Source organism: Mastigoproctus giganteus, chromosome 12 (genome assembly GCF_048544385.1).
Source record: "Mastigoproctus giganteus isolate SK-2022 chromosome 12, ASM4854438v1, whole genome shotgun sequence".
Classification (NCBI taxonomy): Eukaryota; Metazoa; Arthropoda; class Arachnida; order Uropygi; family Thelyphonidae; genus Mastigoproctus; species Mastigoproctus giganteus.
The window spans coordinates 19,837,971-19,855,327 of NC_143586.1; the positions used below are offsets into that span (position 1 = coordinate 19,837,971).

The following is a 17,357-nucleotide window of genomic DNA, read 5'->3' on the forward strand; positions in this document are numbered from 1 at the left end:
TATACACAAATTTACAGTGTAAATTGTAGTGTTTCCCCCCCCCCCCAACAGATCTGAAAATATAAATTTACCATTTTCTCAAAAACATTTGAAAGTAGCCTATAGTGAAATTAACATAGTTTATCAATGCCTAAAGAGGGATATGCCACTGATGTGACTAATGGCTAGCTATTACAAAAAAACTATGTGATGTATGTGACACAATGTGTGAAAGTTTTAACTGCAAAGTATTTTTTTCCTCCTAACACTTAGTATATGATATCTTTAATTAGTTAAACAGTACATTATGGATTTTGAAAATAAAAAGATTTGGCTGTCACACATTCTATACCTCATCAGAACTAGTTTAATGGAGGAACTGACAGAGTGAGGGCAATGTTTGGGGTTGTGAAAATCATTTTTTATGAAATAAAAAAAAAAAAAAAAAAATGTTTAACTGAAGTTTTAAGCAGTAAGGAAAAGAAAAGGTAAACATCTATATAACATATATAGCACTAATTTTCACTGAACCTGATGTTGCTAATTCTTTGAACATGAAAGAATTCAAAAAGAGACCTAACTTTGTTTAAATAAATATTTAACAGGGTGTGTGAATGCACAGTTATTCTTTGGATGAAGAAAATGAGCAACAGTTTTATTCTACTTTTGTTCTGATTATATTTTAATTTTATTTTATTTGAATAAAATATAAATGCTGAAGGCATAATATATTATGAGTTTAAAATACAGTGTAAAATATCGGTGTAAATACACCATAGTGAATTCATAATGAAACACTACATAAATAGTGTAAAGGCATCGATTTAATTGTATCTCATATTGTGACTACCTTCACAATGAGTTACCATGTATTGCACTACCTCGAATAAGTAACGCTTCACTAACAGAGAAGACTATTGTTACTTATTCTCAGACCACCCAGACGGCACCATTTCAAGGTTTACTGGCCTGACCTTTGTGGGTAGACAGGTACCCGGTGTTGCAATCATGCCAACCTAGTTGTGAAGTTAATTCCACAATATGAGAGATTACTTATGTAGTTTTTCATTATGAGTTCACTATGGTGTATCTACACTGATATTTTATAGCAAATTTTATTTTATATATATTGTGATATTTACTGTCACAAATGCATTTATTTATTACTTAGTTATTTAATAATGTATTTATTACTGTCACAATGTTTATTATTATTATTTATTTTATTTTTTTTTTTTTCAGTAGTATTGGTTAAGTTATCATTATTACTTCAAAATATAAATTTTTATGCCTGGAATGGAGGGAAATGAAGTTCCCAAATATTGCTCTATGAAACTTTCTTCTTGAACTATAACTTCCCCTTTCCCCTCCCTCAGTCAGGTAACCCTGACTGAGGGAGGGGAAAGGGGAAGCAAGCATGTCCACAAATTGGTTCTGTACTCCATGGACTCCACTGCCACTACAGAACAAGTGTAGTAGAATAAATATATAATAATAAAAAAAAAATCCCATTCTGGTGTTTAATTGGCTAAAAATAATATCAAAGCATTTCCAAAAGGAAAACAAAACTGCCCATAATTATGTATTTTTCTAGTCCATCAAATGAATTGGCCTTCTTAGGTATAAATACACCAGAAAGCATCTAATAAACAATCACAAGATGTAAATCAGATTAAATTAAAAGATAACTTATCTTTAGAAAATAGAAAAGTTATTACAACAAAAATTTCTAATTCTAAAGCAGTTTCAAATTTTAAAAAATCTACTTTAAATTTAAAATAAAATGTGTACACATGATATTTCACGTAGCATATCTGCCAACTATTAGAAATCATAATCTTGAAAATTTTTATTACAGATACCTCTTTCAGCTAGGACAGATTTAACAATAATAAGTAATTAAAAGTGTATTGCACGATACAAGGGAAAAAAATGATGCATTTCAATGTGAAATTCAATAAACTGTATTATCTGCTTTTTTAATGTGTTCTAAAAGCACTTTAGTGTTCTCCCAACCATTCTGTTCTTTAAAAAGAAATAAATCTTGAAAATTTATTTCATGATTGGGATGTGCAGGATTAATATTAACATTAAAAGATAAATCTTTTAATATTAATTAATGTTAATATTAATGTTAATTTATTATTAAATCTTATTATTTAATAATAAATAAGAATAAGTAGATACATACCTAGTAAAATGTTTATTCATACTAGATACTAGGTTTTCAGTGGTAAATGTTTATTCATACTAGGTTTTCAGTGGTAAAAATAGGTACATGTGTACCTATTTTTACCACTGAAAACTCCATATCTTTTTTTTTTTTTTTTTTTTTTTTTTTTTAAATTCAAACAGCCATCATAGCTTCATAACTGTACAGAATCAGACACTTGACATAACATGGACTGCACTTTCAATCCTGAAAGTGCAGTCCATGTTATGAAACACCCTGTATAACTGTGTGTGTCATGAGTCAATTTTCATCTTGTGCAAGATGAAAAACCCAGAATACAAATTCATGGAAAAAAATACCAGTCTGTCTCTGGCTGAGATTGGCTGTCTACAGCTCCAAATGAAGAGGCCTTTAAAGAATTGCACAAGTTTTCAATAAGTGGAAATCTACCATAACTGGTCACATGGAACTTATTACCCAGCACTTTTTTTTTTGTATTTTAAGTAATACTACAGCAACTATAATATTTTCATAAACCCAAAGACAAAGTACCAATAATGCATGATTTTTAAGATATTATATGGTAAAGAACACTAAAATATAAACTTCACTTTTTGTATATATATGAAAAGGAAGGGTTTTTTTTTTTTTTTTTTTTTTACTTCAGAGTAGCCTGATGTATTCGGAGAAAACAAAGAAAATAATTCAATCCACCAGTAAGCTGCCCATTCCCAAAATCTTTTTCAAGAACAAAGGATTAACCTCAAACATTTTAAGGAAATTAGACAAGTATACATGGATACAAATCACAAAAAAACATGGCAATGCCAGTAACCAAACTAAAACAAAACCCCAAGAACAGAGTGAGCTAATGGTGGCTTTGAAACCGTAACATGCACATTTGAAAACAACACAAACTTTGGTGAAATTTGGAAGAAAAATATGAATTATAAATAATTTCCAGAATTCAAGGAAAATAGAAAGCTCTGAAAGTATGTGATAGCAGCAGCCTAGAAATTAATCAGTTTTTCAGAATTTAAATATATCCAGCAATATTTGTTACATATTGAAAAAAAAATTTAAAAAAAAAATACAAGCTCAGAAATATTTACAGAAATCTCAATTATTAAAGAAAATTATATGAAATATTTAAATTTACAATGTAGGGATTTTTTTTGTGGGGGGGGACAGTTACTACTGAATTCAGAAACTAAATGATATAAAGCAGACAGACACTAAAGGTATTAATACAATTCATTACATGCATTCAACACATTTCACCCATTTTATTTATGGCTTTCTTATTCATCCAGTTGAGTGGTTGTTGAATATACATGACTTTCTTTGTTTTGGGAAGGAAAGGGAGTCCATGATATTTAAAAAAATAATAATAATAATAAATAATATATATAAAGATTCCCATCCATCCAAAATGCCTATACTGCAAGAAATACATATTTTAGAAATTAATTTTTTTACAATGCATGTTTTACATTGTTCATTGTTTTATACAAATTAATGTTTTTTTTTTTTTAAAACATTATTTGTATTATTTGCTTAAAACATTATTTAACTTAATATAGGCAGAAGTTAGATATAGTTTTAAGAAACTATGTAGTAAATTTCTGCTGTACCAGAACATGCCTTAAAAAACAGATTTTTAAGACATGTTCTTAAAAATCAGAGAAGTACTATCAAAAATAGATAGATTTATCCATCAACAGATTTCAGTTAAACAGCTGTACAGATATAGCAGTTTATACAGACCATTCAATTCATTGCAAACCCTATCAACATTAATTTGTCTTTCATCTGGGTATATAAAATATTACTTTTTACATTTTAGTGGTGAATACCAAATAGTATCTTTATCAATTAATGTTAAATAAGATTAATTGTGTCTGTGTGTGTGCGCGTGTGCAATTGCATAAAGCTTGTTTTAAATACAAGAATGAAAATTACCTTTAACAAAATAAATAAAAGTTTATATAAAATATATTATATTTGTAAAATAATAAGAGGAGTTTACCTCAATATAGTACGTAGAACACTGCCGTATGATACTCTCCAGAAATTAAATCGAAAAAATCAAAAACTTACATTAGAGTAAAAAATAAATAATTAATAAAAACCAATTTAACACAATTAAAAATTAAAAAGAATCTAACGAAAATATTCAAAACAATTTTCCTTTGTTTTGAATATTTTCGTTAGATTCTTTTTAATTTTTAATTGCGTTAAATTGGTTTTTAATTATTTATTTTTTTACTCTAATGTAAGTTTTCGATTTTTTCATTTTAATTTCTGGAGAGTATCATACGGAAGTGTTCTACGTACTATATTGAGGTAAACTCCTCTTATTATTTTACAAATATTAATATCAACGTAGAACGTACTGAGTATTACAGCTCTGATTCATACTATAAAATATATTATAATACAACATGCATTGAGGTAAAAATAAAATTGAAAAGAATTTTTCATAATGATGTTAAACTGCTAAATCATATAGTAAAAGCAAAGTATTGAACCATTCCATCAATAGATAAATTAACCTAAAAGTATACTGAAATACATAACAGAAACTATTCTAATTCCATTATCTATTTTTACAACTAGGTACAGAAATACATAGAAAATTTTTTATAGAGCAAAAATGTTGCTATACATAAAAACAATACAAACTTAATTTCATCCAACTTATTTTACTTATTTCATCCAACTTCAAATTATTCTTAAAATTAAACTGATATAACAAATTAAAATATATATAAAAATTTATTATCTTGACAGATCCATTTTTGATTTGTCAAAGTTTTGATTATTGCATGAGAAAGATAAAAGAATCAATTAAATATGTAGTAGCAAATTCTATATTGCACGCTTCAAATGACAAGCAATGCTATTATAATTTAAACAAGACCGATATTTCAGTAATTTAACAATTATACAAGTTATATAATTAGCATGCTACTAACACACTAAATCAAGTAGGCTGCACATCTCATGTATATTTTGAAAGCTAAGTGGTGTGTGTGTGTGTGTGTGTGTGTGTGTGTGTGTGTTCTCCATATAAATAACTCTTAATTTAAAAGTATACCACACTAAATAAAAACTGCAATGATTAATTCCCAATGAATTAATAGATATCAATTTAAATATACACTCTTCAAGTTCCAACAATGAGATATATCAAAAAAAAAAAAAAAAAAAAAAAAATCAGTTTTTACAATTTTTAATAACCTTAATATTATTTTCACTTTCAACTAGTATTGATATAAATGATATTGTACAATTTGTAACTAAACTGTATGTAATCCAGAGGAAATAATGTAAATATTCACGGAGGTATACTATTTTCAAAATATAATAGTAATTCTCATATCTTTTTTAAATTCAACACAGAAGTAAACAGATCCTTGTAACACTAAAGTAACTTATGTCTTCATACAACAAAATTTCTATTCTGCAAATAGAAATAAAAGAATAAATACTGTATATTCCAGAAATAGATGAAATATGAATACACCTTAAGATGATTAAATCCAAGTACTTGATTTATACCTGGTCATACTAACCACACAGAAAAACAAAGATCTATCCTTCAATAAATGCCTTCAGATGCCAAAAGGGAAAGGTTATAATTAGACATTATTTCTCACCTTCTAGCTCAGTGATAGTTTATTTTCATCCAATTGTGGCTCAGTTTAATAACTATTGACAAAAAAAAAGGTGTTATAAAAAAATAATAATAAAGATAAAAAAAAAAGCCCAACTTGGCATGTTATTGATGCCTTTTTGCTGGTACACTTGGAAGCCTATCTGCTGCAGCTGCCCTCTCAGCCAGAAAGCGATCAAACTCTATATTAAAAAAAAAAAAAAAATCAGCAATGATGAAATTACATTATAAAATATTGGCATAAAATAATGCACAATGATGAAAATATCTGTTCTAATAAGTTAAACAGATTTCGTTATGCAGTGTACCTTATTATTTTTCATTCTGAAAGCTAAGTGGTGTGTGTAAATTAAAAAAGCTTATAAAGGAGAACGTGGTTTGCAGTTTTGCCATTTGCTTATTCATTTCTGAAACTCCATTATCTCTTTTTTTTTTTTTTTTTTTGTGGTTTTCATTTTGATCACACCTCATCCATTAGTAGGGAATATACTAAACCTGGCTGCCTCCTTGTGGCAGGGGACAGCAACATGGGGTCCTCCTAGGGTCCCTACAGCTAAATGCCAGAGGAACAACAGACCAACATAATCCAACAGTACTATGCAGACCAACACCAAAACTCACACCATCTCTGGAATTTACAGAGTATACTGCAATGGAGTTAGGAGGAGTCCCCTTCCATGCCATTTGATAAGAAACACTATATCCATCAATATGAATAATGTCCTGTAGTATGATGAATGCAAAATGGCAAATGTGTCAGAGAATGTAGCTAATGTGCTTTAATTAACCTGCTTCCCAAATATGTCATAAAAAATGTGTATTTGTGCATATGTAAGTGTGCGCGCAGTGGGTTAAGTACATGTAGAGTGTGTTGTTCTGACAGCCCCCTCCCAATTAGACTACAGTGGGAGCATCCTATCAGGAAACTTCCCTTGCCTTGCTGACATCAAGCTTCCTCATCTGAGACATAATGTGGGATCTGCAGACACTGGCTTCAGCTGGCCTGGCCAGGGTGGGATTCGAAAGAGAAGTACTGTACGTATACAGTGCAATCTCCCCCCCCACATAGGGCATCCTGGTCATATGACTTTTGCCTGATGGACCCTACAACCACAAAACTTTCTCTGCTCTTAACAGTTCCCCTTGCAGAGGATGGACTCCCTCCACAGGGGTGACCATATGTCCCCCTTTAACTTCTGTTTTCCAGGTGGAAGTTTTCCTACTATCATCCACCTTCTTTATCATCACCTTCTCTCCTCTCCAATACTCAAACTATCACCTCCATACCCCTTTTCAAATAAAACACTTCCTTTTTTTATTTTTTAGGGAGCCCTCTTTGGTAACCTCAGGTGATGCAGAGTTCACCCACCTAGAGACTTTACTACACTCTATGCCCAGCCTATCTCCATGTGGTGATGAGTGTCCTGCAGGGGCCCCTGCAGCTAAATGGCTGGAGGAATAACAGAACAACACAGAGTACGCTTTGTACTGTGACACAGTATACTATGTAAAATGGGGGGGTCCCTGATGCCATTTGACAGTAAACACTATACACTATCCATTAATATGCTATTGCAATGCCTAACATTAAGATTTGATGAATCAAGCCTTTTGAGACAGTGACTACTGTTTATTTGTTTCCAAATTCTATTGATAGTCATACCATTCTCACAACTAGAAAAAAGCAGATTTAGAGATGCAAATGACAATGAATAGAAGTAGTCACAGAAGTTACAAATGCATCCATACCATTAAAAAATATAGCAGGAGGAAGTAAGAATGACAAGCTGTAAATATGCAGCTAGCCAGTTCAACAGAACAGAGAAAGTGGCATATGAGCTACAGAGTGATGAAAAGTGCCAAAATCTGCAACAGATATAAGATAATTGCAATAGAACCAATAGAATAGACTAGAGAAGGCTGATTATACAAAATTACTAGCTAAAAAAGGAAAGAGTGAGGAATTTTTCACATATATGAATAGAAAGAAGAAAAGAATAAATGTGACCAGATCATTACATAACAGATATGTAAAAGTAGGAGATAACCTAGCTGATGGACTGGGTTGAACAGGGACTTTTCATTAAATATTTATCTGTGTGAGTGAAGCTGAGCAATATGTAATTAGTGATACTGGAAAGAAGATTGATTATTAAAAAAAAAACACAAACCTAAACACAAGTGAGGCTCCTGAGTTATTAGTAGTAGTACTAGTAATAATGGCAAATGATGCAAAAAAGCAAGCTTATATAGCATCTGCAAAAAAAAAAAAAAACTACACAGTTCACCCATCTGTACCCTCCAAGAATTTGTATAGTTCTTCTTTGAATTTATTTAACTCATCCGCTTCCACAACACAGATGGAAGCCTGTTCCAACAATCAGCCACCTGCACTGAAGGCAAACTTCTGCACATCTATCCTGCAACCATCCTTCCTCAACTTGAGATTGATGGCATATACCCAGTAATTTTGAGGGAGACAGAAAGAGAGCGCATTAAACCATTAAGCTTAATTATGAGGGCATCACTGAAATCATGAGAGGTTCCTTTGGATTGGAGAAGCACCACCGTATCACTAATCCATAAAAAAGCAATTCTAAGAATGAAGTGATAAACTGAAAATGCAATTAAAGGACATCACAACAGAAATGGTATTCTAAAGATGGCACAGCATGGTTTTGTAAAGGAAAAGCTTGTTTAACTAATCTGGTTAGTGGTAAGCCTAACTAATCTGGTTAGCTATTTTGAAATAATCATTCATGAGCTGGGCATAGGAAATAAATTTGACTGTTTATTTGGACTTTAGGCAAAGCATTTGACTGTCCTACAGGAGAGTTTACTGTATAAACTGGAATATGGTGGTATTAAGGGTTAGCTCCTTAGATGGCTACAGAACAGAAGGCAAAGGGTTGTGATTAATGGTTACACTTCAAATTAGGCTAATGTTAGAAATGGGAGTCCTTAAAAAAAAGTGCTGAAATCACTATTCTGAGTGTTGTTTCTGATGTTCTTAAATGACAGTGACAAAAGGATACAGGGAGTGATGTCAAAACTTGCAGATGATATCAAAATTGGGAGAGTAGTTAATAACAGTACCAAGCAGTGTCCCTGAGGATGATTTAAGGAAATCTCAAAGTGCAACATTTTAAACTTGCATAATAACAACTCAAAATAACTTATACATTATGAGGAGTTGAGCAAAAGGTGCTGAAGAAGACAGATTTGAGGGTTACAATCCATGCAGCATAGACATGGAATAAGGAAGGCCCATGGTGTTCTATTAATGAATTATTATTAAACATTTTGATATCGAGATAGGGAGGTCATGTTGTTGTTTGGTTTTTAGGAGCATTAGCGACTAAGGCCACATTGCTCTGGAGGGGGGTAGGCAGTGGTCATTCCCTGATCTTTCCGCATCCTCTGTATTTGGTGGTCACGTGCTTGAACCCCAGTCTAATCAAGAAGCATGCGCTATGCACTGCTGCTCCTGCCCACCTGGCTATGGAGGTGCCGCAGGGAGGTCATAACCCACTGGATAAGGCAATAGTGAGCCTATACTTGGAATACCTGTGTCTGAGTATGGAAATCATACCTAAAAAAGACTAAGCGCCTTTTTTAGGTGTGGAAACCACCTAAAAAAGGCGCTCAACGTCTTTTTAGGTGTGGTTTCCACACCTAAAAAGACGTTGAGCTTTTGAGACATTCCCCATCTTTTTGCGATGTGATTGATGAAATGAGAAAAGGGGCACCCGTAGGAACAAAGACTTGAAATGTGCAGGTAACGTACCACAATGATTTAGTAGTAGCATTAATATTAACCATATGGTGCAAGGAAGAACCATATGCTTAATACTCATGAATATGCAAGTGGACAGACCATTTATTATTTTTTAATAATAATAAATAAAAATATAAATAAATAACCTACTCAGCTCCCTTCTCATGTAGGTACCTATCCAGCTTGAATTTTCCCAAGTTGTCAGCCTTGACTGCCCATGGAGGCAACTTATTAGTGACTTGCTGACTAAAAGAAAAGTGGAATCCAATCTAAACCTCTTTCCCCCATAACTTAAATTTATGCCCCTAGTTCTGGAATTTAGCCCTCATTCATTTTGCTTTCTCCACTCAGAGATTTATATTTCTTCAAGTATCCTCTAAGGTGCCTAGTTGCCAAGCTCTGTAACTCACATATTCAGGTCTTTCCTCATATGGATGCCATTTTTCTGATCTGACAGTGCATACAGCCCACCTTTGGATCCTTTCAAGAAGTTCAATGTCTTTTTTTAGGTTCAGTGTCCTAAAACACAGTATTCCAAGTGCAGTCTTACAATTGCTTCAAAGAGTGAAATTATGACCTCCTATTTCTACAATCAAATGTCCAAAAAATCATCAAACCTGTGCATTTCAACTAATGACTTATACAAATAAGTCATTAAGTTGATTCAGAAAATCTGCTTTACAGGTTGTCATTCCCAATTTCCAATCAATAATGATTAACTTAAATCTCCCATAACAAAAATGGACACTTGCCTATTTAAGTAATAGTAGTAGTAATAGTAGCATATGATGCAAGAAAGCAAGTGTATGAGTTTATGCAGCATCAGCCAAAAAAAAAAAAATTTCACACAACCATTCCCTCTAAATGTTTGTCCAGTTCCTTCTTAAATTTATTTAACCTATCAACTTCCACAATGACAGATGGAAATATGTTCCAGCAATTAACCACTCACTGGCTAAATGCAAATTTCCGCATATCTATTCTACATCTGTCTTTCCTTAATTTGAATTTATGCCCCCTTAGGTTCGTAATCTGAAGTGGAAGAATCCCATCAGAATTCAGCGTGCTCAACCCATTCAAGGCCTTATACACCTCATTCAGATCCCCACACAGGTGCCTTGTCTCCAGCCACTGCAATTTGTAGAACTTAAGCCTCTCTTGGTAAGAGGATCCCTTCATTCCCCTCACCAATCTTGTTGCCCTTTTCTGCACATGCTCAAGAAAATCTACATCCTTCCTAAAATGAGGCCTCAAGGCATGGCCTGACCATTGCCTTACACAGAGGGACAATCACTTCCTTTTCCCTGCTAGCAAAATTCCTATATATCATTGACAAAACCCCATGACCTGCTCTGGCAGCCTGTCTGCATTGCTCAGAAAACTTCATATCTGACTGCACAATTACTCCCAGGTCTTTTTCATTTTCTACCACCTTAAGTGTAGTACCACACAGTTTGTACGTTTCCCTGGGGTTACTTCTACCCATATGCAGTACTTTGCATTTGTCAAGGTTAAACTTCAGTTGCCACTTCTCAGCCCATCTGCCCAAATTTTCTAGATCCTGTTGCAGTAGCACACTGCCATTACTGTCATTAACAACCCTGCCAACCTTTGTATCATCTGCAAACTTCAACACTAAGCCTGATATACCTTCATTAATATCATTGATAAATATACAAAACAACAGTGGACCCAACACCAAACCCTGTGGAACTCCACTAATAACATTAGTCCACGAAGAGCAGCACCCATTGATTACCACCATCTGTCTTCTCCCACTCAACCATCCTTTTATCCATTGTAGCAACTTACCCTTAATACCATTCTGATCCAATTTGTACAGTAGTCTTCCATGTGCAACAGTGTCAAAAGCTTCCCTGAAATCCAAGTATATGATATCAAAATTATTTTTTGCATCCAGTTCCTTTGTAACCACATCATAATATCCTATCAAATTCTTCAGACAAGACTTTCCCTTAACAAACCTATGGTGTGTCTGAATTATTGCTGCAGTCTTGTCTAGATGATCCTGCAATGCATCCTTAACCAGTGACTCCATTATTTTACCCAGAAGAGAAGTTAAACTATAACTGGTCTGTAATTACTCGTGTCACCCTTCGATCCCCCTTTGTGAATTGGGGATACATTTGCACATCTCCAGTCCGTGGGAACCTCACCTGAGTCCAAGGATGCTCTCATAATTATGGCTAAGGGTTTGCTTAGTTGCTTTGCCGCCTCCTTTAATATAACTGGATAGATCCCATCCACCCCAGGTGCTTTTCTTACGTTTAACTTCAACAATTTCTCTTCCACTTTGCTCTCAGTTATTACAAAATCATTAAGTATCTTGATACAATTTGATAACCTTCTGGCATTTTCAAACCTTAATAACTCCTGATGTGTGAATGTAGATTAAAAATCAGTTTGTTTGCTATCTGAGCAGGATCATCAACAGTCGAACCATTGATATTAAGTGGACCAATCAGATTCATCCCCTTCCTTTCAGAGTTGCAAGTAGCGACTCATATCTTTTAATCACTATCGTGAGGTCTGTAGCAAACCCTACTCTCAACTTTCCTTTACTATTACCTCACACCACAGACTGTTTTTCTGAAGCAGGGTGTGTTCCTTTGTGTGATCTTACCACATAAAGGAAGCTTTTTTTTTTTTTTAAATCAAAACCTATCTCGCCTTTTCCTCTATTCATCTCTATCTTTCCTAAAGAACGAATTTAGAAGGAATTTGCATTATAAAATGAAACTCATCATCACCTGTATCAAGGCTGATATCAACACCCTTAACCCTATTATATCAGCAATGGCATTTCTGGATGCTCATGAATAAATCACAATTCTAATTACAAAATATTTAAAGATAAAATTACAAAATATTTAAAGATAAAATTACAAACTATTACAGAAATCAAATTAGTAAAAACCCAGAGATACAAGGCTCAATAACTTCTATGTTGTAACAATATATTTAAAGAGATTACCTCAATCTTTTTGCATAGAATGCTTCCAATCAATGCTCTCCAAATGCAAACGAATAAAATAAACGGATAAAATAATTTTAGTGAATTCTTTCACTCATAGAGACATGACCAATTCAATGCACAACAGAATATCAAAAGCCTTTATGAGTGAAAGAATTCATTAAAATTATTTTATCTGTTTATTTTTAGAGAGCATTGACTGGAAGCATTCTACGCAAAAGAGTGAGGTAATCTCATACTCTTCTAAACAGAAATCAAATACCCACAATTTTAGGAATTAATAAAGTATAAAAGTAAAATAAAAAATTAATTACTAAAGTATATCTTCTACAAATTACTACTTAAAATGGCTTGATACCTATTAAATATCCCACACTAAAAAATAAATTGAGACCATGGAGGTAGCCAGACTATTGTGGACTATGATCCTCACTAAATCATAAACTCCTACTACTGATTACTGTAACTTTTTTTTTTTTTTTTTATGTGAACCCCAAACACGAGAGGTATTAGAACCTATAGTACTTAGCAACGTGCTTGGGTTGGAGGTTGAGAAGATGAAAGAAGATATTTGTTGACATTGGACTTGAACTTCTGTAGATAGTAATTTTCAGGAAATACGTATGAAGGAAGGTTGTTCCAGAAAACGGCATTTGAATGAATAAATGAGGAAGATGAAAAGTTGGTTCTGTGGGTTTGAAGTTGGACAGTAAATGGATGTTGGCTGGTGGCGGCACGTGTTCGGACTGTTTTGAAAGAAAGAGAGCGAATTATAGAAGCCAATTCAGAAGAACAGTGCCCATGGAAGTATCTGTAGAAGAGGCATGCAGCAGAAACAGTGTGTCTATGCGACAGAGAGTGGAGAGAGAGACTCTGTTAGAGATGAATCATTAATTAACCTAACTGCCCACTTCTGAATGGAATTAAGAAGTCTGAGAGACGTTTTGGGGGCACCACCCCAGATGTGGGAACAATATTCCATGGCAGGGCGGATTTGCAATTTATACAGAGTGAGCATCTGTTTGGAAGAAAAGTAACGTCGAGAGCGAAAGAGAAAACCAAGTTTTTTAGATGCAGAGGAAGCAATATTTGTAATGTGCTTGTGCCAAGAGAGATTAGAAGTCAGGGTAATCCCCAAAAGAGATATATCATTTTGCCTAGAAATCGGAGTGTCACTAAAGATAAGCATAGGAGCAGAAGAATCCTTTTTGCGAGATATAAGACAAGATTGAGTTTTAGAAGGGTTGAAATCAACTAAGTTGGCTTTGCCCCACTGGAGAATTACCTGAAGATTGGCATTTAAGGAATTGGTAGCATATTTTCGAGAAGTTGAAGCTGATTGAGCAGGACACAGTTTCTCAAAATAGAAAGTGGAATGCAATGCGCTATCATCGGCAAAACTATGGATAGGATTTCCAGTCAATGGAAGAAGGTCATTAATATACAAGAGGAAAAGAGTGGGGGAAAGAACTGAACCTTGGGGGGACACCAGCATTAGTGGAGAAGTTAGAAGACAGAGAGCCATCTACCATCACCCTCAGTGAGTGATCAGAGAGAAAACTGGATAACCAATTACTAAAAACAGTTGGCAAACCATAAGATGGAAGCTTGTTTAGAAGACCCTTATGCCAAACACGATCAAAAGCCTTTGAGATGTCAAGAGCAACTACTTGTGTTTCACCGAACCTTTCCATTGAGTTAGTCCATAAATGGGTAACATAAGCCAGAATATCACCAGTGGATCGACATTGACGGAATCCATACTGGCAAACATTGATTAGATGGAAGGTTTCTAGGTAGTTTAAGAGTTGGTGGTTAATTGATTTCTCCATTACTTTAGAAAGAGTAGAAGTGATTGCAATGGGACGATAATTGGATGGGAGGGATTTGGAAAAACAAATCACCCAAAAACAAGGAAAAACACCCTTGGAATAAGAAAGTGAAAAAAGGCGGCAAAGAATAGGAGTAAGTTCAGGAGCACAGGTTTTGAGAACAAGTGCAGAAATACCATCAGGACCTGGAGCTTTCTTAGCATCAAGATTCATCAAAATCCTTCTGATATCCTTTTGACGTAAGACCACAGGAGGCATTGAATGGAGCGTGTTGGGAATGGTGGGAGGTATTTTACCAAGATCGTTAATACATGAGCTGGAAGAAAAATGGGATGCTAGCAGGTCAGCTTTATCCTTGGCTAAAGTGACAACAGAACCATCTGGTTTGGACAGAGGTGGGAGCAGAGATGGGCAATAGTTGCGGCCAATAGCTTTGGCAAGAGACCAGAATGCTCGGCTACCATTAGGGCAAGAAGCAAGTTTTCTACTCTTAGCCTGTTCAAACTCTAGTTTGGACTGATTAATAAATGCTTTACAATTGTTGCGAGCTTTGGTGTAGGCAGAAAATGAAACTGAAGAATTAGAAACAAGCCAATTTCGATATGCAACATTCTTCTCTTGAACAGCCTTAGCACATTTATTGGAAAACCAAGGTTTAGATAAAGGACGAGATTTTAAAGTGGAGTGTGGGATAAAGGATTCCATTCCTGCAAGAATAATTTCACTGACACGATCTGAACAAACGTTGACATCAGAAGTTTTTAAACAGTAATCCAACCAAGGAAAAGAAGAAGTCTCGCATGTCATCCCATTTTGCATTCTTGTAATGCCAAACAACACGAGGTTGGGAATAGCCATGAGATAAAGGTTCCATTGGAGAAGAGACAATCACCAAGTTGTGATCTGAAGTGCCTAAAGGACCTCTCACTTCAACCGTGTACTTAGAAGGGTTGTTTGTGAGAAAAAGATCAAGCGTATTGGCTGTATGATTAGGATTGTCTGATATTCTTGTAGGTAAATGAACAATCTGTGCTGGGTCATTAGTAATTGCAAAAGCCTCAGCATCTTGACCTGCTGGGTCGGTGTGACTAGAAAACTGAAGCCAGCTGGAGTTGTGAACGTTAAAATCACCAAGGAAAATTACCTCACTGTTAGGAAAGTTGGACTGGAGAAAGTCAAGTTGCAAAGAGAGGAAGTCAAAGAGCTCCAAGTGATTAGTGGAGTTGGGAGAACGGTAGAGACAACAGATGAATTTTACACAATGAGGTAGAGAGATTTTAAGCCAGAGAAGATCAAAGAGAGGAGATTCCAAATTGCCAAGTCTCTGACAGGGAATATCAGAACGGACATATGCACAAGTACCACCTCTGAGGTGAAAGGAATCATACAGCGAATAATTTGGGCATCTGAGATGAGCAGTAGTTGAATCAACCGATAACTGAGATTCTGTCAGAAAAAGTACATGGGGTTTGGCAGACTGCAAGTGGAAATGGACATCGTTGAGATTAGAATTGAGACCACGTATATTTGTGAAATGAATTAGGAAGTGCTTGGGAGGTTTAGATCTTTTCGCAGATAAGCTTGCTCTATTATTTTGACAATTCATGGTATATTCAATAGTAAGAAAAAGTGGGTGGGACGTGCTGTATGAAGTAATGAAATTTTTGGATATGGCATACACATGGTAAGAATATACCCAGATTCTTGACATAACGTGGCCTCGACAATGCTCCCCGCAATACACACTACTCAGACTCCCTCCAGTCACTATTTGGCAGAGTAGAGGTAGCAAGATTATACACTAGCTGATCCGGAAGCCTCCTAGAAAGTTACCAATAGGTTCTGTCCAGCCGGCCTGCGAACACCATTTTAGAGCTGTACACTTGAAATGTAAGCAATATTGGATCTCGCCACGACGTTCATCATAACCTCAAAAGTCAATCATACTGCATTATGGAAGAGATAGAGAAGGGTTGACCGGAACGTAGCTCTAGAGACTAAACATGGGTTCCACCACTTCAAGCCTCCAATAAGCAAAGTGGTGGTATTTCACCGGTTGATGAGAGTCATCTACCACCTAGTACTGCCTGGTAATAATGAGGGGCGGCGTTACTCCATGTGGTGTGGGCACCACACCTCGACCCCTGCTTACATTGGTTCACACCTGGGTGGTCACCCACCATGTACTTGTGCATGGAAGTTATACCCAGGATTACTAACAGTCCCACCATCGTGAAGGTGAAAGCATAGGATTTGGCTGTCACAGACGTTCGGACTTCGCCGAAATTGGGTCCACTTGACTTGAGTGTCACCCGAATATCAGTTCCATCAGCGTTTTAGACTCCCAGGTAGCAAGTACAGCTTGTCTGGCATATCTGAGAGAATGTCTGTGACAACCTAAAGGACCAACTTAACCTAATGTAAGGTAACTAAACTATTAGGATATAACAGTTGTACTACAAAACTACAAAATAGCTACAATATTATTTATAGTACTATGTATATGCAGCTAGGTATCTATAATTCACAAATAAATGCTGGAACACTAACTCACAAAAGAAACACTGGAACACTAACTCACAAAAGAAACACTGGAACACTATAATTCACAAAGAAACCTATAATGCTGGGTTTTGGCATCAAAAGTTACTATAAAGAACAGCTGTATAATTGAACAAGTATAATTTGAGAAATATTTTCTTGACTTAAAAATTAAACACAGCCATATGATAAGCATGAAAAAATTATGTGGGCTGTTCAATAAAGAATGATCATAATTTTTCACGAATAAACTGTACTACTTGCTATTTCTAGCTGAGCTGTGGAATTTAAGACCATACCAAGCTGCATCATGTAGCAACTGCGCAGTTGACTTGTGAAAATGGCGATCAGACAAGTTTATGCCTGTTCAGTTTTGCCTA

At 34.8% G+C, this 17,357-nt stretch overlaps 1 protein-coding gene across 2 annotated transcripts in view; it reads right to left on the bottom strand.

The window, feature by feature from the left end:
- Nucleotides 1-5,738: 5,738 nt before the first annotated feature.
- Nucleotides 5,739-17,357, bottom strand: part of LOC150076757 (TOM1-like protein 2) — a 151,470-nt gene continuing 139,851 nt past the window's right edge. For both annotated transcript variants that reach the window (XM_090386236.1, XM_090386235.1), the window contains one exon: nucleotides 5,739-6,013. In XM_090386236.1, the coding sequence (XP_090242362.1) occupies nucleotides 5,937-6,013 (77 nt within the window). In that variant the 3' untranslated portion in view covers nucleotides 5,739-5,936. The remainder of the gene's footprint in view (nucleotides 6,014-17,357) is intronic.